This window comes from Eumetopias jubatus, unplaced genomic scaffold (genome assembly GCF_037043125.1).
Source record: "Eumetopias jubatus isolate StellerSeaLion01/CBP00866 unplaced genomic scaffold, mEumJub1_p1.0 scaffold_9, whole genome shotgun sequence".
In the NCBI taxonomy this organism is placed as follows: Eukaryota; Metazoa; Chordata; class Mammalia; order Carnivora; family Otariidae; genus Eumetopias; species Eumetopias jubatus.
In genome coordinates this window covers 27,353,630-27,377,929 of record NW_028274815.1, presented here as the reverse complement: position 1 = coordinate 27,377,929, position 24,300 = coordinate 27,353,630, and the positions used below count along the sequence as shown (strand labels likewise).

Genomic DNA, 24,300 nt, shown 5'->3' with positions numbered 1-24,300 from the left:
GCCCCATAATTCATTTCAATGCCTGTTGCTCAGCAAACATGGGAGTCTAATTATTAATAGGATATATTATTTTAGTGAGCCTAGAGGTATAAAACATGGAAATTTGATATTCCATGTCATGATAAAGGCACTTTCATTGCCAATAAAATGAAAATCATCTGAGAGTGGGGGCTTGAGGAGGACCCAGGAAGTGTAAATGTGTCTATGAAACAGGTCAAGCGGTGTGAACACTCAAAGGAGTGAACACTTCTGGACACTGGTAGGCGCCCAGAAGACACTGGCCTGGGTGAAGAATGGTATTAGGCAGTAGGAAGGGTAATGTCTGGGGCATCATCCATTCTCTGAAGGACTCTACTTCAGGTCTAAGAATCTATATTTTGATTATCCTAATGTCTCAGTCCCACATTCAATCCAAGTCAAACTAGCAGTTCTCCCTGCCCCTGGCAGAAGCCCAGTGACATGCAGACATTCTCCCTTTCATGCAGCTCTTTCTCCCTTTGGATCTTATCCCCGTCTTTACGGATCTTTTCAACTCGAAGGAAGAGGGGCCCTGCACGAAGGAGGTCTGGCCGAGGCTGCTGGAACAAGACCAGCCACTGCTGGAGAGCTCCAGGCTCCCATCACTGATATGTGTGGAACACGTTCAGTGATACCTCTGCTGTTGACACAGGTAAGCTTTGGCAAGGGTGGCCATTTTAGAGCCACTGGAGACAACCAGACTCACTAACACTCAATTAAATATTTCTTAGATTATGCCAAAGGACTATTTGAGTGGGATACTGAAGAAAAACCCAGATGTCATAGGAAGTGCCTGGTGTTAATGACTTATTCCACCCGAAGGAGGCCAAACTTCAGTAAATGCAATCAGCACACCCAGTGGGGCTCTCTGCTCACAGAGAAGGCAGATGTCTGGTAGCCCTGGCCCAGCCTTCCCCAGTCACTGCCCGGCAGTACGTCTGCAAGAAGATGAAGCCCAAGTTCACCTGGGATGGCCCTGCCCCTCAAAGCATGTGGCTGGGCAAATGGGGAAGGGGCGAGGGCCACATGCACACCTGTACCCACTGGTGACCCAGCCTGGGACACTCCGTCCCCCTTCCCACAGAAGGGGATAATACATCCGTGAGAGGCCAAGCGTCTTTGGTAAAATGTCTTATCGTTGTTCCTTCTTTAGAAGTCTCAGCTACTTATGTCGCTTGTGGCCTCAGTTGAGGAAAATAACCAATATGAAATGTTACAGTGATTCTGGCACGACCCCCATCAGAATATCCTCAACTAGCTATTTCATCTTAGCTTTATGCCTCATTCCAACAATGCACTAACGGTCACAGCAGAGGCGACTCTGTGGAAACTAAAGAACAGATTTCTAAGCAGAACTTAATGTCCCAGACCCTTTAATTGAGCACTAAATTCATTTTCCATCACTGAGAAGAGATTTTCAAAGTCTGTTCTCTGTCTCTATATGTACAGCGGTAACAATCCACATGGGTGTCTATACATCCATCTGTGTTTTTTTCTGCCATGTGGGACTGACAGGCCTGGTATCTGTTTCCCTACTTTCTCATTGGCTTCTGTGTAGTAGAAACCAAGAACTATTTTTCTTCAAAGTCCTGTCACAGAAGAATTGAGACTTTCAGCCATAATTAGGATAGTTTCCACTTTGATGAGCTCACACTTCCCTGTTAATTTCTCCATGATGTTTACTTAAAAAAATTTTTTTAAACAAAAGTTAAGTGCACCTGTTTGACCCTTCAAAAACTGTGTGTGTGTGTGTGTGTGTGTGTGTGTGTGTGTGTGTGTCTCTTACTACTAAGGTTTAGAGACTGGGGATGTTATTGAATTTGTCTGCCAAAAAAGACCTATTTCCAATTATATCCCCCAATTATTTCTCCAAAGGCCCATTGTTTCCATTTTTCCTGTCTAAAGAGAACTGTTAGAACAACTTCTGGAACCTCTAAGAGGATCCCCCAAATAATTCTTGGGTGCTTTAACTCAGTTTTGCCCCAGCTCTTATTATTTGTATGAGCAGGAATTAAAGGAGAGAAAGGCTTTTCCAATAATTTCTGGATTTCACAGCAAGTATTGCTCCTTTCTCTTCTTCCTAATCCACATAAGGATTATTTTTTTTTCTACAGAAGGCGTATTAGAGAATTTAATCTTAAGAGTTTGTTTCTTATGGGTTTTTTGTTGTTTTTTTTTTTACTTACAGACATTTTATACTTGTAAACTACAAAAGTGGGCTTGCATGTTGTTTGGTCATCTTTATTTGTGGTAAAGCACTGTACTAAAAATATCTTTTCTGTTTACACCGACTTCAGGTTTCCCAGTATTTCTGTTCTTAGTTAACTCAGGTGTTTATATGTGGAATTTTCTGCTCTTTTGGCATTTGCAATAGGAAGGTCTTGAAGTACTTGAATTTTTTGTCTCGTTTTGTAATGTCTGTGTCTAATTAAGGGGAATGTTCCCATGTTTAACAAAGAGCACATGATTGCACAACTGGGCAATGGCAGACCCAAGCATGGACGCTGGACCCCAAGCCCTACCTACATCATGATTCTAAACACTTCTCAGACAAGGTCTTTGCATACCATCTGGCATCATTAGGTCACTGCAAATGTTTGTTTCCAGCAACTGGGCAACAAATAAAACATACTTAAAACAACCAAAACCTCAAATGCCAAGTAAGTTTCAAATTTAGGTCACTGTTAAGAGAACCAATTTAAAACAAAGGAAACCTGTGTACAATGGAAAAGGTATACATATTCAATGTCTCTGTGATGCAAAAAGAAACTGGAGGGGTATTTTCTGAAATTTGGCCTCTCCTTAGAGATGAAAACTAGCATGGAAATGTTCAAGTTTTAAGCATTTGAAATAACATGAGATTTTCCTAAAAGTAGTTGGTAATTGTAGCCATTGGAGATGTAATTCTAACTTGATCTATACAGGAAGCAAACCCTCCAAAATGTTTTTAAACATATATCACAATTTACTTCAGATAGCACAGATACCTAACTGCCAAAATTATAACTTGCTGACTGCTTCAAATATGATTGACATTCAAGAAACTGATTCCTCTTAGTCACACCATACGTTCCATTATTTTCTATCCTTTTAATACTTTAACATGAATTTAATGATGCCTGTACCCAGCTGATTCACACAGAAATAAATACTTTATATGATCTAAAGAACAAGAAGTTATTTTTAGGGGGCGCCTGGGTGGCTCAGTTGGTTAAGCGACTGCCTTCGGCTCAGGTCATGATCCTGGAGTCCCAGGATCGAGTCCCACATCGGGCTCCCTACTCAGCAGGGAGTCTGCTTCTCCCTCTGACCCTCTTCCCTCTCGTGCTCTCTATCTCTCATTCTCTCTCTCAAATAAAAAAATAAAATCTTAAAAAAAAAAGATAGCATTATTTAAAAATAAAAAGAAATTATTTTTAGGACTCAAAAGATGGAACGTCACTTTCTATAACAGTAAAACAATAGGACGGATTCCTCCCCCCCCACTCCACCTCCCGCCTTTGTATCTTGGCACACTCTGTCAAGGTGAAAAACATTGTAAATTTCCAATCGCATTATTTCTGCTCTTTTCTCTTCACGATACAAGCCAAAGAGATGTCCTCTGTTCTCATGAATTTATCACCACTAGATCTATTTGCTGCCTGCTAAATCTTGTCCATTCATCCACTCTCATTCCATCTCTGAAACAACACTGGGTTTCCCAATTGATACACAAGAATACACCATTCTTGATGTCAGTAAAGGATGGGGCTGCTTAAAACAAAGATGTAGTTACTCATCTTCACCTTACAATCCTCCCCCAGGGTCAGTTAATCAATGAGAGTGAGCATTTATCTGATTTCTGAAGCAAGGAATTTCAGAATGGTCCAACTCACCACCATCTTTTTCTTTGCAACAGCCCATAATCAAATCCTGATGCTTGATTCTTCACAAAAGCTCAGAGATTCATCTTTATTTTCAACTTCACTTCTTAGACTGGACCCTGGTCAATTCACAAATGGACCAAGGCCAACTTCTCTTCCCTGGTTTCCTCATGTCTACCATTTCCACATCTACCCACCCCATTCTTTCCTAAGTTGAAACTTTCAAAATTACTTTCTTAAAATTCATAAAATGTATCAAAGTTACAACTTTTAAGTTCAGCTTAAAATTCGATTACTCTAAGTCGAGAAAATGATCATTTTTCTGTTTCTTTTCCTCAAGAAATTTTCAAATACTCTTGACACATTCAAAGAATAATACAGTGATCACTTGAATACTCACCTCTCAGAGTCGACAACAGTCAAAATTTTGCCATATCTCTGTGTAAAATGCATTTGAAAATAAATTATAGACATCACGGCATTTTACCCCTAAAACTTTCAACATTCATCTCTCAAGAATAAGGACACGGTCCTACATAACCCCAACACCATTATCATACCTAAATAACAGTAATTCCAAAATATCATCTAATATCCAGTCCTATTTAGATTTCCCCAATTGTTCCCCAAATGTCCTTTAGAGCCAGGTGTTACATGTGCATGTTTTTCTAACCAGGATTTGATTAAGGTTCATATGTTACATTTGTTAGTGTCTCTTTGTCTCTTTCTAGAAAAGTTTTTTTTTTCCCCATGAGAGGATTTTTTGAAGAAACCAGGCAATAATATCCTACATTATGAATCCGTCTGATGGAGGAGGCAGGTGTGTGATATTTTTAGTTGGCTTCCTCATTCCCTATAAGCTGGAGAGATTAAGGTGTAAGGGCTTGATTAGATTCAGGTTAAACATTTTTGGCAAGAAAACTTCAAGGATGATGTGTAAACTCCATGCTGTATCACGTTGGGAGGCACATCATGTCAGCTGTCGTACTTCTAATGATTCTGACTTTGACTGCCTGGTTAAGGAGGCTTCATGAATATTGTTACCTTGACACCAAGTAGTTTATATTGCACTATGCCTCAGGTGTAAGGGGCTTCACTTATCTGTGCCAACGCATGCCAGGGATCCCAAGCTATTTCACTTCTCTGGTCTTTCCTGACACTCCCTTCTCCATCTCTTGTATTGTTCTCTTCCCTTTGTTTAATTATTCTCCCCCTCTTCTGTGGGAGCTTGCTCTCCTAGCCAGTCATACATTTTCCTCCACCATCCAAGCAGTTCCTGAAATTCTACTGTACAAAGATTCCCTGAATTAAGTACATGATCACAGCTCATGTTGGGTTTTCAACCCCAAGTTTACCGTCTAATTATTAGAATGTGCCATAGAAACAAGGGCAAATTATGCCAAATTTGTTCTGTATATGACCGTTTATGGCAGCACATAAACACAGGTGCTTACTGATGACTCTAAGGCATTCAAAGTCTCAACAGCCAAAATCTGCAGCTTAATAAGTGTTTTCAAATGGAGCAAAGCAATGTGCTCTCAGTGAGCATTTACGCAGTTGTTTCTGCAATTCATTCAAAATCTACCTACATCTCCTGGAGTTTTGTTTATAAACTAACCACAGCAAAAAGTACACATATTTTCCAACACCCTTGTAGGATACATCTTATATACTATTGACTATTTACCAATAGCGCATATATTTTTTTAAAGATTTTATTTATTTATTTGAGAAAGAGACAGAGCACAAGCAGGGGGAGGGATAAAGGAAGAGGGAGAAGCAGGCTCCCCGTTGAGCAAGGAGCCCCAACACCAGACTTGATCCCAGGACCCTGGGATCATGACCTGAGCCGAAGGCAGACGTTTAATCAACTGAGTCACCCAAGCACCCCAGTAGTATGTATTTTTAAATGCCTAGATCATCCTAATTACACAAATTAATTGGGCAATCACGGGCACCCAGCAACACTTCTCAGTAACAAGAAGACAAATATACACTGAGAATGTTTTCTGAAAACAGGTCTTATTTTGAAGCTGTGTATTAGTGACTACACATGCAAAATAAATTAAGAACTGAGATCACTGTCTGGATCATTCAGACCAAAAGTCAGAAAAGTATCCAGATAAGGCAAAAGTATTCCACGGAGTTCGAATTATTTGGGTAACTCCAATTATCCAATTCACTTTGACTGTATTGTCCAGCTTAGGCTTAAAAGTAAATAGTTTGTTTTTACCCTTTCTAGTTAGCAGTCATCTCCCTACTATTATACAAAAATTCTAAGTTTGTTAATGCCTCATTTTCTTGCTTTTTAGGCTCTGTGTTCCAACTTGGAAATTAGGGAGAAAGATACTGGGCATGTAGTTTTAAAAGGACCTGCTTTTTCCTTTCTCATGACCAACCCAAGCTGGAATGATTAAACAATGCAAATGGCACCAAATTCATCCTCTCTCTCCAAGGCTAACCCAGGGCAACACTGTGAAGTATGAAGTTTATGTTCTGCCCACTGCCTCCTATCAAAACCTGCCCTTAGCAGGATGCCTGGGTGGCTCAGTCGGTTAAGTGTCTGCCTTCGGCTCAGGTCATGATCCCAGTGTCCTGGGTTAAGTCCCGCATCTGGCACCCTGCTCAGCGGAGAGCCTGCTTCTCCCTCTCCCTCTGCCTGCCACTCTGCCTATTTGTGCTCTCTCTCTCTCTGTCAAATAAATAAAATCTTTAAAAAAACAAACAAACAAAAAAAACACCTGCCCTTAGCACAAGAATCCAGTCTTCACTTCTAAGCTAAATTTAAATTGATGATGTTTCTTCTCCAAAAAGCATTTGCTTAAGCCTGGTCTTCAACTGAGCAAAGAAAAGGTGCCCTTCAGTGGGCATATTTCAGGTATCTGCCAGCAGGTGATAAAGGTTGTGTTTGGGCAATCAAGCCTTCCTTGCTTTACTGAAATTACAGGACATAAGCAATCACCTACTTTAAGTTTGACTATCTGGATAGATAAGTATCTTCTAAGCTAATATTTGCAGAGTTCTCTAATGTTTGCAAAGCGGGGCTCATACTACCTTGTCTCATCTTGACAGACCTCCATATGCTTATCTCTACCTTACAGATAAGGAAGCTGGCTTCCTAGCACAGTGCTGGGCCCACGGCTGTAGCCAAGACCTTTAACTCTTATCTGCATGGGTGCTCTTTTCTGTTTGGGTCTATAAAGCAATTTTGTCTTACTGCCCTGGAAGAAAGATTATAATCCTACCATTGACTTGTCCAGTACCTAAAAAGTATTTTCTAGGTTTCTAAAGCAGTAATAATTGATTCTATTACCTACAAATACTTCCCACACACAAAATTTTTTTTTTAGTATTGAGGTAACGACAGCTAAATAATAATACAGTTAGCGCATCTTCTCATGGGGGATCCAAACCACATCAAATGACAAGAGGAGAACCATAGGACAAATTAACATCATTATCATGTGATCCCAAACAAGTAGCACAAAGTAATTGGGGTAGAGGAACCAATATATTTATACTGCCTTTCCTATGTACATTCAACAATGAGTTTTAAAGAAAATTCAGCCTTTCTCCCACTTTATGATATAAATATAGGCCTGAAGTTACATGTAAATTCAATATTAAAATGCATTTCAAACAACTCCTGCATTGCCATTCTCGTTATGAATTTTTATCAGGAGAGAAAAGATGCCAAGTTATTAGTGCACAAAGGGGTCAAATTTCCTCTCTACCTACAACCTGCAAGCTACTGCAGAAAGGCATAAAGGTTTTCAAACATCTTTGCAGAATACATCTCACCATACCACATCTCATGCCTGACACGTTTCATACACAAATTACCTTAAGTGAAAAAATATATAAGCAGGCAATCATGGACTTCCAGGAACAATTATGAAATGTCACTACTTAATATTATAGACTAAGGTCAGCAAACTTTTACTGTAAAGGGCTTTGCAGACCACACTTTAGGATTTGGCTATCAAATGATCTCACCGACACTACATAATTTTATCATCAATAGTATGAAAGCAAGGATAGACATACGTAAATGAATGGATGTGTCTGTGTTCCAGTAAAACTTTATTTACAAAAACAGGCCCATGGGTCAGTTTGCCAACCCCTTCGGTAGAAGATCATTTTACCAAGTCTGGCTTTCCTACTAATACGAGACCATATCTAGAATGTGTTCCTAACATGGGCTAGACAGTGTTGCTTACCTGTGACCCGATGGTTTCCTGGAAGCACCGGCCAAGCTGTGTCTTAGCGGCCACGGGATAGACATGGGGGATGACTTGCTGGTGAGAGTATGTGGAATGTACTGTCTGGGTCTTCTGGACAGGAAGCCCTTGGTAAGAGATTTGGGATTGGCCCGGTTGAGCTTCCTTTGCCTTCTGGCCTGTTGGGCCATCGATTCTTGAAACCTGATGTATCTGGACTGAAGCCTCAGGAGGGTGCTTCACATGGATATTGACTATGTTGGGAGGAAATTTCACTAAAAGAGATCAGGAGAAAAACTTAGTCATGAATAATTAACATGCGAGTCAGCATGAGAGCAAACAGTACATACACACGTATGTATTTATAGGCATCTATACCACCCCGGGGATAAAATATACACAGTGTGTATGCATTTTTGCTGCATAGCCATCAACTCTGGAGAATAAGAGGGTACTTCCAAAACACAAACTAGACCTGAATTTATGTATTTTAAGGGATAAAACTGAATAAAGTATAAAGAGAAATTAAAGCCTCTCCCAGTAACACATTCATGAGACGAAAATTTTTTCAGAGTGAGAAAACTATGAAATCCATGCTGCCTGTGGTCATAGGTGGGTACATTTTATCAAAGGATAGTGGTAAAGACTCAAGAGTTCGATTACTTTTGCATCTCTCAGAGCTTCCATTGCCAAACTTGGAAGATTCACCATTCTACATCAACAGAGGAAATAACAATTTCACAAAGAGTAATTCTTTTGGCCTGAACAGCAGAGTGTGGACGTACTCGTGTGCGTCTTGTGCCTCACCAAAGACCCATGTGTGATATTTTATATCTGTATTTACTTTCTGCCGCTTTCAAATACAATTTCATCTTCTGATGCTAACACTCAAGTTTTACAGAGTAAAGGCCAGTCACACCTCTCTGACCCTTTTTCAAAATCTGGGCATGGAAGAGATGCCAAGTTTAAAAGAATGAGTTAGTCATAGAATTTCTGAGCTCCAAGTGACCTAGTTTTACGTTCCTCTACAGATGAATAAACTGAAGCCCAGTGAGGTTAACTGATTGTTTATAACTAAAACCAAGCACTCTTCAACTACAAAATAAACTAGGTATTCACCAGCAGGTAGTATATGATCCACTAGCTTATTCGTCCTGTACGGGCCTGAACACAGCCTTGGCTCATCTTTCTGTTTCCCTGCCAGAAATGTGCGTGTAATAGCTCTTGGTGCTCAGAGCCAGCGGAGAAGGATGGGCTCCTTTCTGGTTTATTTCCTAGATTCCAAATCTCTATGGCCTAGAAAGTACTGCAGCCACATAGGTGGGCCCATATTCTGTCCCTGCTGCCATTTCTTGGGCCACAGATCACATACTTCTTTCTGTTTCAATACCAGCCCTGCCACGTGCAGATACTTGCTTCCGTGTGGGTTTGACAGGTTACCAGAAGTCTGACGAATGGGCAAAAAGAAAATAAATAAGCTTACCTTTGACTCCTTGTTGGCTAGTCATGGTCAGAGGCAAGGTATGTGTGGAGTGGACTACATGCGTTCCCAATGCCTTGCCTGACTGCTGGGAATGCTGATACAGTTTCGGCATGCTGGCACCATGGACTGGGATCTGACAAAGCTTCCCTGTGAAATTCGGAGGGCACTGGCATTTGTCCCTTGAACTGCACTGGCCGCCATTCATACATGGAAGATGGCAAATGACTAAAAGGGAAAAGAGAAAATGTGGAGAGTTGGTTAGTTTCTCAAATGCTAAGTAACAACCAACCAACAAAACTCCCAAAACACACAGCCCATTATAACCATCATATTCCTGCTGACTTTAGAAACAGTCAACAAAGAAGTCACTACATGAAGAAAACAATAGTCTCTATTATTATCTTCTTCTTCCCATCTTATGTCATTTAACTCTCCAATTGCTTATGGCAACAATATCCCAACAATATCCCAACAATGGAAAGAATTCAGGGAGAAGAATATACATACATACACATACATACATATATACATAGTCACTCAGGATTATTATCTATATAATTATTATATATAATTATATATGTTATATATTATATGTAATATAATTATATATTATATATAGATCATATAGATTATATTATGTAGATTATATAAGTATTCTATAATTACTTTGCTTTTGTGTTTTATTATTTATTAACTATCTCTCAAGATTATAAAGTCCTTGGGAAAAAGAGGTATGTCTGGCTTAGTGATTTTTAGATCCTTAGCATCTAGAATAATTTCTGGCACACAGGAGACATTAGTTATTTCCTCAAAAAATAAACAAAGAAACACATGAGAGTGCTAAAAGTATCTGTTGAGTGTTTTCTCTAAGACAGGGAACTAAGTGCTAACCAGAATCAGGGGGAACAGTCTGGGTCCTGCTGTATCGTAATGTGCAATATCATTGGGATAACAAGACCACAGGGAAACCCGGAAGTAGCAGAGTGATTAGTAGTATGGACTTGAACTGATTTAGAAAAAACAAAGAAAAAAGGACGCACAGGGTAAAGAACTGTAAGGGGAGTTTTAAATTCTGTCTAAATTCAGCTTATAGCCAACTTCTTGATCACTAATAAATTCTTCCTATCAGCCTTTTAACATGATCAGATTCCTACCAGCCTGAACATGTCAAAGCCCCTCAACTCTACTTCCTTCCAGCTTCTACCCTCTTCAAAATTTTCTCCTCCATGACCAACCTTTCAAAGAACTGTCTGTTCACTTCTCCACACGCTACCATCTAGCTTGGACCCCGCCTCTCTTCTACAGGACCCTACTCTACAGGACATTCAAGGTGACTCACAGGCTCCATGTTGCTAAACCCAATGGACGGATTTCATTCTTCCTTTGATTTCCATCACATCTCACTCACCTATTGTGCTCCTTCCTCTCTGCCCATTTCAACTTAATATTCTGCACAGACTCCATTTTCTATGCCTTTTAAGTATTGGTATGTATTAAGGTCTGGTCTTAACCTCCTCATCTCTACTAATTCTATACACTCTTCCTCTATGATTTTACCATGTCAGACGCTGGTGTCACCCAAATTTGTATTTCCTAACCATCTACTACAAAACGATCTACTTTCCAAACTATCTACTACAATATATCTTCATGTAGAGATTCCACAGGCAACTCAAACTTGAAATACCCAAAATCAAATTCATCATCTCCCCCCAGTACCTCCATTCACCAAGTGGTCCATAACAGAAACCTCACTGCTGCTCCCCCATTTCACCCATCCAAACATCCAGTCCTGGAGGTCCTCCCTTGTAAACATTCATCAAATATATCCATTTCCTTCCCATCGCAGGACCCCTGTTCCTTCTGAAGTCTTATCTTTTATGAATCTCACCTCAGCTATGAATTCGGCTACACTGAATTCCATTCATTTCCTCAATATACAGGGTCCTCTTGTGCTTTACCCATCCTGTGTCCACGGCCTGAACACTCTTTCCATTTGGCCCCCTCACCTACCTGACTCCTCCATATCTTTTAGACTCTGCTTGATTGTCCCCTCTTCTAGAAGCATTCCCAGTCACCCTTCATCTGGGCTTGGTGCCCCTCTTCTGTGCCTCCATGGGTTCTCACTCACTGCTCATCCTGGCACCAAGCTTACTACTGCATGTATTGTCTGACTACTTTTCTGCAATGCCTCATTCAGCTAGAGTCCTGTGAGGCCAGGGACTTCATCTTGGTATGTTCTACTTCTAGCATGTAGTTCAGCTTTTAGAGGAAAGCTGGAGATGGATGAAACACTGAATGAAGCAATGAAACAATTTATGCCTACCACTTTGCCCAATACCATTCCAGGTGCTCCAGAAGATACAGTCCCTGCCCTCTGAGAACATAAAAGCTACCTGAGCAGATAATACGTGGTAACTCTCAACACAGATCAGCATAGAAGTGACAACCGGAAAATATAAAATGTAAATCCTGGGGGATATCAGAGAAGAGAAAACTCCTTTCTCGGAAATCAAAATAGACTATACGGGCAAGATCATTTGGGATAAGTCTTTGAAAATGAGCAGTCAGAAAAACAAAGAGGAGTGCTTTCTAGGAAAAGGAAGGAAGCAGGCATATTTGGGAGCTAATCAATACAGCTGTCTTGCTAAAACCCTGGGTTCCTGAGTTAAGGATCAGGTGAGAAAATGGGAGATGGAGGCTTGAGTCAGACGAAGTAAGTCCTTAAAGGCCTGCCTGGTAAGAAGTGTGAATTTTATTCTGCAATCGGTGAGGGAGCTGGGAGGCTCCAAGGACAGAATTCAGGAAGACTGACTATCCCAGGAAGATTCCTCTTGTGACGGCATGTGAGGCTAGTTTGAAGAGTGAGTGATGAAGGTGGGGAATTCAGTGAGGAGATAACTGACGTCAATGAATCACAAGTTGAAAGACACCCAGATGAGGATCACAGCAAGGGGAATGGAGACATACACAAATATAATGACAGAGGGAGAATCAGTACAACATGGAGCTAGGACAGAGGAAGTAAAGAACAGGCTGAGGAAGAGAGGAGACAGTGGAGGAGGAAGGAGAGAGCCAGAAAAAATGACCAAGGGGGCCACCGAGAAATTGCCTCCAGAGCCTGCCCATGCTGGATGAAAGCTGAAATATGCTTTCTCCAGCACCCACTCTACTCTGAGGTGTTAGGTTAGAGGAGAGGAGTCAAAGCGGACTCCATGGTTGAATCAAACACTTCATAACTCCCAGTTCACTTCTCAATTCAATTTCTAAATCACTTGGCTACAGTGGATGCACTCAGTGTGTAACGGGCAAGGGGAGCCAAGCCAAGATTTAAATCAATTAAATTTACCACCTATGAGTAAGGCAGTCTTCACTTGGCGTGGTTCCATGTGCTTGAATTTCAGTGACCACAGTCTGGTCACATAACACCAGTACCCCCAACAGCATGGTTCCAACTTCAGTTGTCACAGTATATTAATGCTGAGTTACATACAGCACAAACTTCACCACTAGGTTTTTGGTCCAAAAACCCCTGCATGAATAACAGATGCGTATCATGATCACTAATCAATAGTGTCACTTCCACGACTGTCGGCAACTGGTTCCTGCACATCCATCGTTCAATTCATGCTCAGACAGACAGCAAACAGGTAGTCGTGTTGCTTTCTTATCTCATGGGAATAAACTCACAGGACATTTTACAAAAGCACACAATCAAAAGAGGGTGTGCAGTCAACACAAAATGAAAGTGTAACAAAGAAATAAAAAGTGGTAACAGTGGTAGTGAAATTGGAAAGTGATTGTAAGGAAGAAGATGAAGATGCCCCAGAGGAAGAGACATGGAAGGAACACTCAGTTCACGGCTGTGAAAGCACCAAGGATAACATGTTGGAAGCGGATCCAAACTCGGGAAGGGACAGGACAATCCAGTGCAGCAGAGAAAAGATAATCCACATCGTACGTGACAAAATGAGGAGAAAGCAAATGTGTCCAAACTACTCTTGGTAAGTTCTCCTCAAAGAAATAAAACAGGTTAATTCTCGGTGTTCCTACCATTTTAAATTACAGGGCATTAAATTAATATTAGCTTCACTTTTTTTTTTTTTTTTTTTGCATTGCCCTATACATTTATAACCTACAGTAAGAAAGCTTTAATGTTTTGACAAAAAATTTTAAAGGTCATAGAACTGGTCATTTTCCCATTGATTATTAAGGTCATTTTGCTCAGTTTCAGTTTGCAGATCATTTATTTGGTCCTCCAGTACCGTGTAGACTGCCTACAATCAGTACTAAAGTAGCTTCATATATGTAACCATCTTTCCTCTTCACAGAAATGTTAACCAATTCACTTTTGTGAGACGTTTCTAATATCAACAGATTTTGAGTCTAACATGAATTTAATCAGTTTTATTTAAATCTACCTTTAAACCCCTGAGGCAGCTTTCCTACAAGTGTTTCAAGAATGCACCAGTCTAAGCAGATACAGCAATATCCCACCACACAGCTCTAGTAACCTTGTGTCTCTCTTTGTTCATAAAGGAAACAGTTTCTGCTTGACTTATTCTAACCAATAAGTTGGCATTATTTATAACTATTTACGATTGAGAGGTAAAATATCTATTCCCCGGTTCCAGCATTTTCTAAAATCTAAATTACAATATCAAGTTCTTTGCCTCAACTCAATACCTACACGTTGAGTCCTTGGTGGCAGGCACTTTTTTTTATAGCTCAATAATCTTTTATATCAAAGAAAACAAATTTAAAAGTCAACCTACAAACTTAAGGTTTTAACTATGAATGGCTTCTTTTTGTTTCCCAAGTTCACATCACTCTCAAAACAATCATCTAGTGATATATGGTCTGTGCTGCCAGGGTTCTATAAAACCTTCTCAACACATGAAGAGGAAAAAGAATAAGTTATCTTTAAGGCTGACTTGAGAAGCCTGCAGTATGCCGGCTGTAAGTCTACCTATGGCACATGTAGGAGGTGTAACGTAGAATGCTGGCTGAGAAATTCCATCTCCTTGGCAGCCTGACATGTTGCCCACCACCACCCTAATTCACTAATTCACTCTATTGCATCACATGGTCACCTGGGACCTACTGCAAATAATGAGAGGTAGATGGGTCCTCGGCTTGTTACTCCAGGAATTGTAATTTCATGACAGCTGCTCTGTATATCTCATGGTACTACTATTCGAGGTCAAAATGAGAAGGATCCATGCTGGAAGAACAGTAAGTTGGAGGTTTTAAGTATGTCAAGTGTCTCAGTGCGTTCTGCCGTCCGCTCTGGCCTAGAAAACAACCTGCAGGACTCGAGAAATCGGGCTGATGCAACAGTCCCATTTTACGTCACAAGCTGGAGGTTAAACGAATAGATATCAACTATTTGTAATGCAAATACGAGCGAACTGAATTTTCTCAAGATTCGTACTGTAAAAAGCCGTATTTTTTCTTTCCTGTTATCTCAGTTGACTATAAAAATGCTTCAGCTGCTTGTCCCCAAAAGGCGCCCTCGGAATGTACTCGACTTCCCTGCAGCAACATCCTGGCCCCTCCACCCACCTCCTCGATTTTCGTGCCAGCAGACAGACCGTTTCAAGTTATTGTGGCTAAGGCAGAACAGGGAAAACAAACCTCCATCTGAAGAAAAACCTACATCTGTCATTTCACAGAACAGACACACACATGATTTTGATTTGAAGAGCTACTTAAAGTTTCCCACTTATCTCTGATTAGAAGAATAATGTTCCCTGAAAGGGTTGCAGCATTTTTGTCAATATCCCTGGGAGTATGGAAAAAAAAAAAAAAGCAATAATATTTTTAGAAAGTCAAAGTTATCACTTTATTTCTTCCCCTAAACATCCCTACACCACCCCCTCTTTTCAAGGGTACCCTTAAAGTCTATTCAGCCCGAAAGTGGGCTAATACTGTAGCTGTTTAAAGCTTCTGGGTAACAAACGTTAGATAATAATTAGATGCTACAAACCACTGCTCACTTTAAGAACCTATCCCACTGTTATAAAAACAAAAACAAAAACAAACCTTGACTGCTTGCCTTTTAATTCAGTATGCATCACCAGAAAACAAAAAACAAAACCTGGGAGCTGAAAGCAAAGATGGAGGTCACATTCTTCTGATGCAGGAACAGGGGAGCAGAAGGGGCCTAGCCCTACACAGAAGCCAAGGCAGAAAGCATGGAGATTAGCAGGCATTTACTATAATCTAGGTTTGGGGTTTATTTATGGAACGTAGAGATTTACAATTGTTCTGCTCTAAAATTGTCTATAGCCAATTCTTGGTTATCTGTCTGCTAACATACACAGACTCACAGGCTCTACCAAGAAAACATTTGAGATACAGGAGTCCAGAACAACCTGTCCGAGAAGGCAACATGTAAACTAAACCTAAAAGGAGAAGAATCCAGTGATGTCACAATTTGGCAGAAGAGCATCTGCAAAAGAAGAAATAACAGGAGCCAAGATCCTGAGGGGAGATAGGGCTTAGAAAGGCCCAGAAGCTCCGAGGAGGCTGATGTGGCAGGAGCGCAGGAGGCAAGGACAAAGTGAGAGCATCTGGGTTGGAGAGAGAGCAACACAGGCCAGGTTCCCATTTCTTCCCAAGAGGATATAGGGCAACCAGTAAAGGTAGATACGGAGCAACAGAATAAGTAGATATAAAAACTTAAAATCCAGGACCAGGATGGACAGCCATCACAAGAGTCAGAACCAGGGAAAAAGAGAGAAGACAGAGAAGCAAGGGTAAATAGGCTCCTTTATTATGTACACATGAAATGTGCACTACAAATCTGCTTTGAGTTCCCGGACCTCATTTTACATTTTTGAGTAAGTATTTAGCCAGATTCAAGTTAAATTCCAGAAGGTTTAATTTAAAACTCATTAAATATAGAATCATTCCATTGGGAAGAGGATTTTTTTTTTAATGTGTAAGAAAAGAGATTCATGTTCTTGATAATACATGCAAAAGGAAAAAAAAAAGAAATCTTGGGGCAAAGGGAAAAAAACTTTCATAGGAGTTAAAAATGCACCCACCACTCTCTCCCTGTCAGAGGGAATCTCTTTGTTTTACCTGCTCTGGTAATTAGGAAGACCATGTCATCCCATCCCCACTTATCAAATCCTCAAGTTTCTTACTGGGCTCGAGTTAAAGGGATTGCAGATTTCAACAAATGCAAAATATCAACCTTAATACAAACAAGAATTCCAAGAATGTCACTAGTTTTTAATGCTGTGTGCATTAGCAAATGCTTCAATACCATGTTCTGTTTACAATCCAGGAGATATGAAGCTCTGCCACACACATGCACATTAGAGCTTCCAACTTGGGATGAGGCCATTCATCATCTCAGCTTTGTTTATGGCTTTCTGTTCCTTTAGCCTCAACCTCACCATAGCACTCAGCTATCTAACTTGATCTAGTTCAAGCCTCTGCATGACCTAAGGAGCTCCATTTATCGATGCTATCACAAAATTCTACTTCCTACCCTTCAGCCACAGAAGCCGTCAGGGCAGCTATCTCTTTAAAAATTCCTGAACACCAGGGCTCTTTTATTCTTAGAAAAAAAACACAGCAGCATTTGCAGGCTGCAGAGTCAACGCAAGAATCCCAGGCACCTTGGGATAGGGGTATCCTTCAGAAACAATCTTTGAAAACTGAAGCAGATGTTTTCACTTTGTGGGTTACAGTATCCCCATCTGCTAAAAGGGGTGGTTCCATAATACAATCTATGGGTTCTTTTCCATCCCTGAAATTCTGGTTCTCAAATGTTTAACCAAATTAGTCAATACAGTGAAATCCAGAATGCCCCATCTCATCTAATGGGAATGGCAGGATTTAAATTTGAAAATGGGGAAGAATGAATATCCAGACCCTTGCAATTTGTGTAGAAGTGACTGGAGTTACTCTGTTAACTGGTGTGCTTTATTGAATTATATGTATAAAGTATAATCAGACACTGATTCAAACATAAGTTTCCTTCTTACTGACAAAGCAGTTAATAAAATGCTCAGGGAGTTAGGAAAAGTGGACTTCATTTGGGGGAATCATATAAGCCTACCACACTGAAGAGATGGTAATGCTGCACCTAATGGGCAGTAAAACAGGTGTCATCCAATGATGACAGGCTTCATCTTCAGAGACCCTATCTTCTACAATGCTATCACTACAAAACTCTGTACAGACCCAACGCCATTTAGGTGACTGCAGCCTGGCATGTTCTTTGATATCACTGCAAAATGCTTTCTCAAAAACCACATAATACCACTTATGCCTCGTACCAAGGAATACCACTTAAGCTACATACAATAGTATTACAAATAAAGATGAAAAACCTCTTAGTATTTATTGTAATTTGCAAGCTCTGTGAGGTCTCCAGAGACCAAGCTCAGACTCCTACTAAATTCAGTAATACCTGCTTGTTTTTTGTTTATTCCTGAGCCACAAGAAAGGACTTAAGTGTGAATTTAGAATTTTAAAATATTTGCAGTCAAAACCTCAACAATACATATCTGACTTGAGAACACAAAATTGCACTCAAACCTTCTGACATCACAGCCAGTCTAAATTCTGGAAGCTCTTTAATGTCTGGTACAAATATGGCCTCCAGAAAAAGGAATGTTCCTTCCAAGAAAGGGGCATGCTGTGTAAGAAAGAATCCTGGAGCCATTTGCAGATTTGGAGCCAGCACCTAACAACTTGCGTCATTTATCAACCTGCCTTGTGTTGTAATTTATTTTGTTCCCTTCTACTCAATTTTGAATATGGTAGGAAAGAGGCCACGGTGTTCTCATCTTTGTACCCCCTGTATTTCATAGCACAGTATTTTACAGATAAGAACTCAACAAAAAATTCACATCAATCTCCTAAAAATTCCAAATGGAAGAGAAGCCAGCAAGTACCTACACCTCTTTTACTCCTCATTTTTTTTTTTCTCCTGACACATGGTAACTTTAGCATATACTGGAGAAGTTTTCTAACTACTAACTTTCTAACTATGTTCCAGAAAGTGCTAAGGTTCCACAGAGGTGCTAGAAAGTATCTACCAAATAATCTAATTCAACCACGTTATTCTACAGATAGTGAGCTACAGACACTGCACGTGCTTAGGACAACATGGCTGTGTAGTCACAGAAATGGGACCAGAACAGAGACGTCCCAAATCCTGATCTAGGGCTCTTGCCCACACAGCCCTTAGGATAGAAGGACCAAGACGTGTCCTTCAAATCTCACCACAGAGTCTTGTCTCAAGCCCTTTTAAATTCTTCTTCCAGAGGCACGTTTTTCATAACTTGTCATAATAAGGCTTGCTAACAGAGCCCTAATTCAGAGGAGAGGGTTTAATTAGCTCACTGAAGATCAGGGTAGACTCCTGAACTTTTCAAGGGAATCTACATACATAAGCTGAATCACACCAGGGCTTCTTGTTCCTCTAACAGCAAGACACATGGGTTTTCTGCAGACATCAGAGGAAGATTAGAGGAACAGATTCAAGAACAACGAGATGAAAAAGGAAATGAACAGCATTTGTTGGATGGCGTAGATTGGACCATTTCCATCACGAGAAAGCTCTACTGCACACTGCTGGTCTATCACTTGTCCCCTTGAATTCCAGTGAGGACAGACGTGAAGGCTAGAAGCTCAAAAAGTGATGTTTGCTCATTCAATGAATGTTTACTGTAGATCTACCACATCCATGTCCCATTCCAAGCCCTTGGCAAATATCAGTCAACAAAACAGACAAAATTCCCTGCCCTCCTAGCATGTAGCTTCTGTCATCTATAGTCCCTGTGAGAATCTGGGCAGAAGGAGAATTGCTTTAGGGCCTAGGAGTCAATCAGCAGGACACGGCTGGAGAAAGCTATTCTCCCAGCTGTGCAGGCTACTACCACCAATAGGACCTTTTCAAAGAGTGTGAAGAGGCATCAGGCAAGGCAGAGAGCTGGGAGTTCTGGGGGGGGTGGTGCTTTCCCATCTGCAGTGGCCCTGCAAGGATCTAGACAGGAAGACCTGGGCAGATGCCACATGGTGACTGCAGGTCATCAGCACTAGGCGAGGAACAGGGCACGCTTGGCGATCCTCAGATACGCTTGCAGGAGGGGTAGGGGCAGAAGGGATAAAAGTTCTGTGTAGGAAGGTAAGGGTTTGGGGCTAGCATACTCTGGGTTTTTCATCATCACTCTATTTTATACCTACGAGCTGGTGAAGCCTACAGGGACATCTGGGTTACAGTTATGACACTATAGTTCACATCTGCATTCTTCTGTTACTACACAGCCATACTGTTTCATGTTACATATTGCTACAGAGCCTTAACATTTTTAGGAGTTACATAACATTCTATTACGTTGACAGATGACAAATTACATAGTTACTCTTCTGTTTGTTTAGATTGCCTTTCTTTTTAACTATCACAGATAAAGTTGCAAGGAATGTTGTCAAGTATATAGTTTTATCCTTCTTAGTGATTATTTGCTCATGCATTAGACTAATATTTATTGTTTAGTATGCACCAGGCAATGTGCTAGGTGATAGAGTGAACAAGTAAGACACTGATGAGCCAATTATACCTGCCTCATCATGAGGAGGACAGACAAGCATAGGCATTAAGATCAAGGGCCTGGAATGAGACCTCCAGAGCATACGAATCCCAGTTTCATTATCGGTAGTGTTAGGACCTTGGGCAATTTACTGAACAATTCTCTGTCCCCCATTTCTTCACCTACAAAATGGCAATAAAACTGTACCTGGCTTAGCTGGGTTGTTGACTTGAATGAGGTCATATATTCAAAGCACTCAGAACTCAGCACACAGTAAGTACTCAGCGAAATGTGAGCCTCAGCAAATCAGCATCAACTTCATGAACAGGGTGCAATGGAATCATACAAAAGGGGAAACCAAACTAGCATTGTGACAAGAAAGGAACAGGCATATCCTTATAACTAGTCTGCTCTGCACTAAACTGTACCGTGTATTATTTCATTCACTGCTCTGTTTGTAAAATCTATTGAGGAGTTTTGAATTGCTGAGTATATCAATAAATGAATCATCCAGAAAGAGCACATGAGTCACATCAACAGCATCTATCATTAACATATCAAATTCACATCTATCTTGTCAAAAACCGGATCTTATTTTTAAATATTTCTACTAGTTTAATAGTTTCAAAATGTTAACTTGAGAGCTTTAACATTTCACCTGTGATCAGATTATACTATCACAACACTAATTTTGCACATCTTTACTTAGTAAGGATTTTTGACATTTCCCCTACATATTTGTTCAGTTTTTATTTCCTCTTGTTTGACATATTTATGTTTATATATTATATGTATCCCTTAGAGTCTTAATGATTTTAATTACTTTCATGATGTTTTATGGACAATAGATTTCAAGATCTTGTTTGTCCTTTGATGAAATAATCTTTGTAAACATATTTCCTGTTCCTTTTCATTTAGTTTGTTTTGGATACACACATTTTATTGTTTTCGTATAATTAACTTTGTAAGCTCTTTTCTCCCAGTTTCATTACTTTAAAACCGACTGTACCTCCAAGTATCTGATAAATAACCTATTTCATGCTAGCTTTCTAGATTATTTTCATCTCTTTTGCTAAATTGTGTAACTCATCCCATCTGGAGTTTTCACCCAGGGGATAAATATGGATTATAACTAATTTTGCTTCAAATTGCAATCTAAATATCTTAATATTTGTTATTACATAAAACTTGCTTTCCCACTTTTTAAAGATAAGCAGGTATTTTGAAAAGAAGGTTCCAAAATCGGGAAAACATAACGTGGTGGGAAATAAGAAAGAAAAGCAATGTGGCAGTTTCGGGCGGAGCTGGGGCTGGGAGCTCAGGGAAGAATGTAGGATAAACAGGCGTCGCGTAGGACGAACACAAGAGCGGAGAAACATTCCCTGGGAGACATGAAAGAAGAAACATACTGGGTCATAAAGTGAAATGGGGTCTGTAAAATCCAGGCAGATGCCAAAAGGGATAAATTCTGGGTAGACACTGTTTGGGAACCACTACTATAAACACCAATCCACATGGGCTGTCTACAGCTTCCTTTTATCCCCACCCTCCACGGATCATTAGTCTCCCATGGCTCCCACCTAACCGCCCGACCACAGGGAGGAGATACCACCGCAAGGCCGATTTCTCTACCCTCACCTTGTTCCTTTTAAAGGGCAGGGAACTCTTCAGCCTTCTCTTCCCGAGTAGTAAGCGGTCCCCGACAAGCAGCAAGGCAGGTAACGTTGAGCGGCAGCACCAAGAGTCAAAACCACCACAATGAAGAAATGACCCATTCCCAAGAGAATGGATAGATCTCCAATCTACCTAGATACCTGAACGGAAAACCCTCAGGCAGGACAACAGGCTCCCAATGCCTGGTTTACATACGAAAGAGCCCAAACAGACTGTGGACTTCAAGCCTCCCTGTAACACAAAAATGCCCAAGGAAAACCAGTGTAGAGGCCTCTAGACTGGGTAAGCTATCCCCCACACTGATGGTTTCAAAGTCTTACACATAGGTCACAGGATGTACACACAGGTGTAGACAGAGATTGCCCACACTCACAGTCAAAATGGGCTGAATAACCACCTGACCATTGCTGCCGTGATTGCATACCAGTTGCTCCTTCAGTTAGTACGAAAACAACTGTCTTTTCACTTCTTTGCTTCTTAGACTTACAGTTCTTACTTGAAGGCACTGAAGTTAGAGACAGAAGAATGGGTTTTTTTTTTTTTTAGGTTTTATTGGGTTTTTACAAATACTAAATACTAAAAATTTCTTTCTTTTTCAAAAAAAGATTTATTTATTTGAAAAAGAGAGACGGTGGGGTGGAGGTGGGGAGACCCCAAGTGCGGGGAGGGGCAGAGGGAGAGAATCTTCAAACCCCCCCACACACCCCGCCAAATGCAGAGCCGGACACGGGGCTCGATCTCACGACCTGTGAGATCCTGACCTGAGCCAAAACCAAGAGTTAGACGCTTAACCGACTGAGCCACCCAGGCACCCCAACACTAAAAATTTCAAAGACTGCAGCCCAAGTTTCAACCTCTTAGATTAAAAAAGATTTTTAATCCAGATTTCTTATTTCACACAGCATCCCATTTTTCATTATGTACCTGTGTGCAGAGAAGGATGAAAATGTGTAACAGGAACTAGAAGGTGATCTATGGACATTACCATTAACGTGGATGGTAGAAAAAAAGTTCTCAAGTAGCTTCTCCTGGATCATTCCTTCTGAGATACAGACTCCTCTGAGCTAAAAGCTGAACACATCCATATCCTGCCTATCTATTCCAGAGATGCTGTGTCTCCCCGGCAGAAGACATCAAAACCCAATCATGGCAGAAGGGCTCTTCTTGACCTAGCTCTTGCTACCTGTCTAGCCTGCTTCCCCACTGTTGCTGTCATGGTCTCTTCAGTTCCATTTATACCCAACCCTTGGTCGGTTCTAAGCGTGCCATGCTCCATCTCACATGTGTGGTTCCATATGGTCTCTTTCCTCTCTCCTTCCCAACTTACCACCCCAACCCTACTACCTCAACCCAAGCCTCTAACGAAGTTTTACCTCATCACTAAGGCCTTCCCTAATGATGTGAGAGAAGAGCTGATAGACCCCACTCCCTGCCACATCATCAGAGCAATGCACGTATGTGTGCAACAGCTTGGCACAGAGAGCAATGAACTGGAACTTTCTGGGTGTGTGTTTGACTTCCTCAAAAGGCCATGAGCTCCTGGAGGGAAGAAATCTTGTTCAGGACCTTGCCTCTTTCAGCGGCCCATCCTTAGAGTTTAGCAAAATGCTAGTCACATGGGCGGTACCTGATATTTTTTGAATGAATAAATGAGCAAATGGAACTTTTTACAGAACATTTTTTGATTGTGAAGCCGAATGAACACCAAATTCTAGATTTTCTTTATAGTTTGCTTTCCAGTTTCTTACCCCGTCTTACCTGACCCTAAATGGACCATTAATATTATACTAGTCATTTGCTTTTATTGTCTTTCCAAATCATTTCACTTAATTTTCATTAAAAAAAAAAACTCATTTTTTAACTGGTTTACATAATATTTCATTCAGTGATGTAATTTCTGGTCAGAAACAAAAAAAAAAGTGACTCTCTGTAGCTATTCAGCTCAGACCTGGGAGGTATATATGGTATACATGGGGTGAACTATCAGGAAGGAAGATTTACTATGTCGTGGGCAACAGTCCGTATATTCTAAAAAAGGAGTGGAGGGAGTTGGTTAATTTGAAAAGTTAGTTAGATAGAGGTAGTTTTAGAGAGCTTCTACCACAGATTGCTTAAAATCACACAGAACTTTCCAGAATCAAATGCTAAAGCTATTCAAAGCCACGTGATTCATTACTGACTGATGAGATGAGCCAAGATGTCTCCTTCCATTTAACTTAAATAACTTGATATGTCAAGTTCAGGTTATTAAAATATGTCTATTCATTCCTCAGGGCTCCATATATACTTCCTGGATCTGGAACATTCCATTAAATCAAGACAATATGTATCAAAACTGACTTCCTGAAGATAATTCTTTCTAATCCCCAGTATTGGCCCATGGGTATGTTTCTAATTAACTCTCTCGAGATGTAGCTCAGCCTCAGACTAAGTTAACTTTTGAAACATCTTAGTGTACACGCTAATACTCAGTTACCACAATAAAA

At 40.5% G+C, this 24,300-nt stretch overlaps 1 protein-coding gene across 4 annotated transcripts in view; it reads right to left on the bottom strand.

Annotated features, from left to right (window-relative positions):
* Positions 1-24,300, bottom strand: part of LTBP1 (latent transforming growth factor beta binding protein 1) — a 387,949-nt gene that overhangs the window by 177,824 nt on the left and 185,825 nt on the right. For all 4 annotated transcript variants that reach the window (XM_028117233.2, XM_028117231.2, XM_028117230.2 and 1 more), the window contains 2 exons: positions 9,585-9,809; positions 8,102-8,376 (listed from right to left, as the gene is read on the bottom strand). In XM_028117233.2, coding sequence (XP_027973034.2) covers positions 8,102-8,376; positions 9,585-9,809 — 500 coding nt within the window. The remainder of the gene's footprint in view (positions 1-8,101; positions 8,377-9,584; positions 9,810-24,300) is intronic.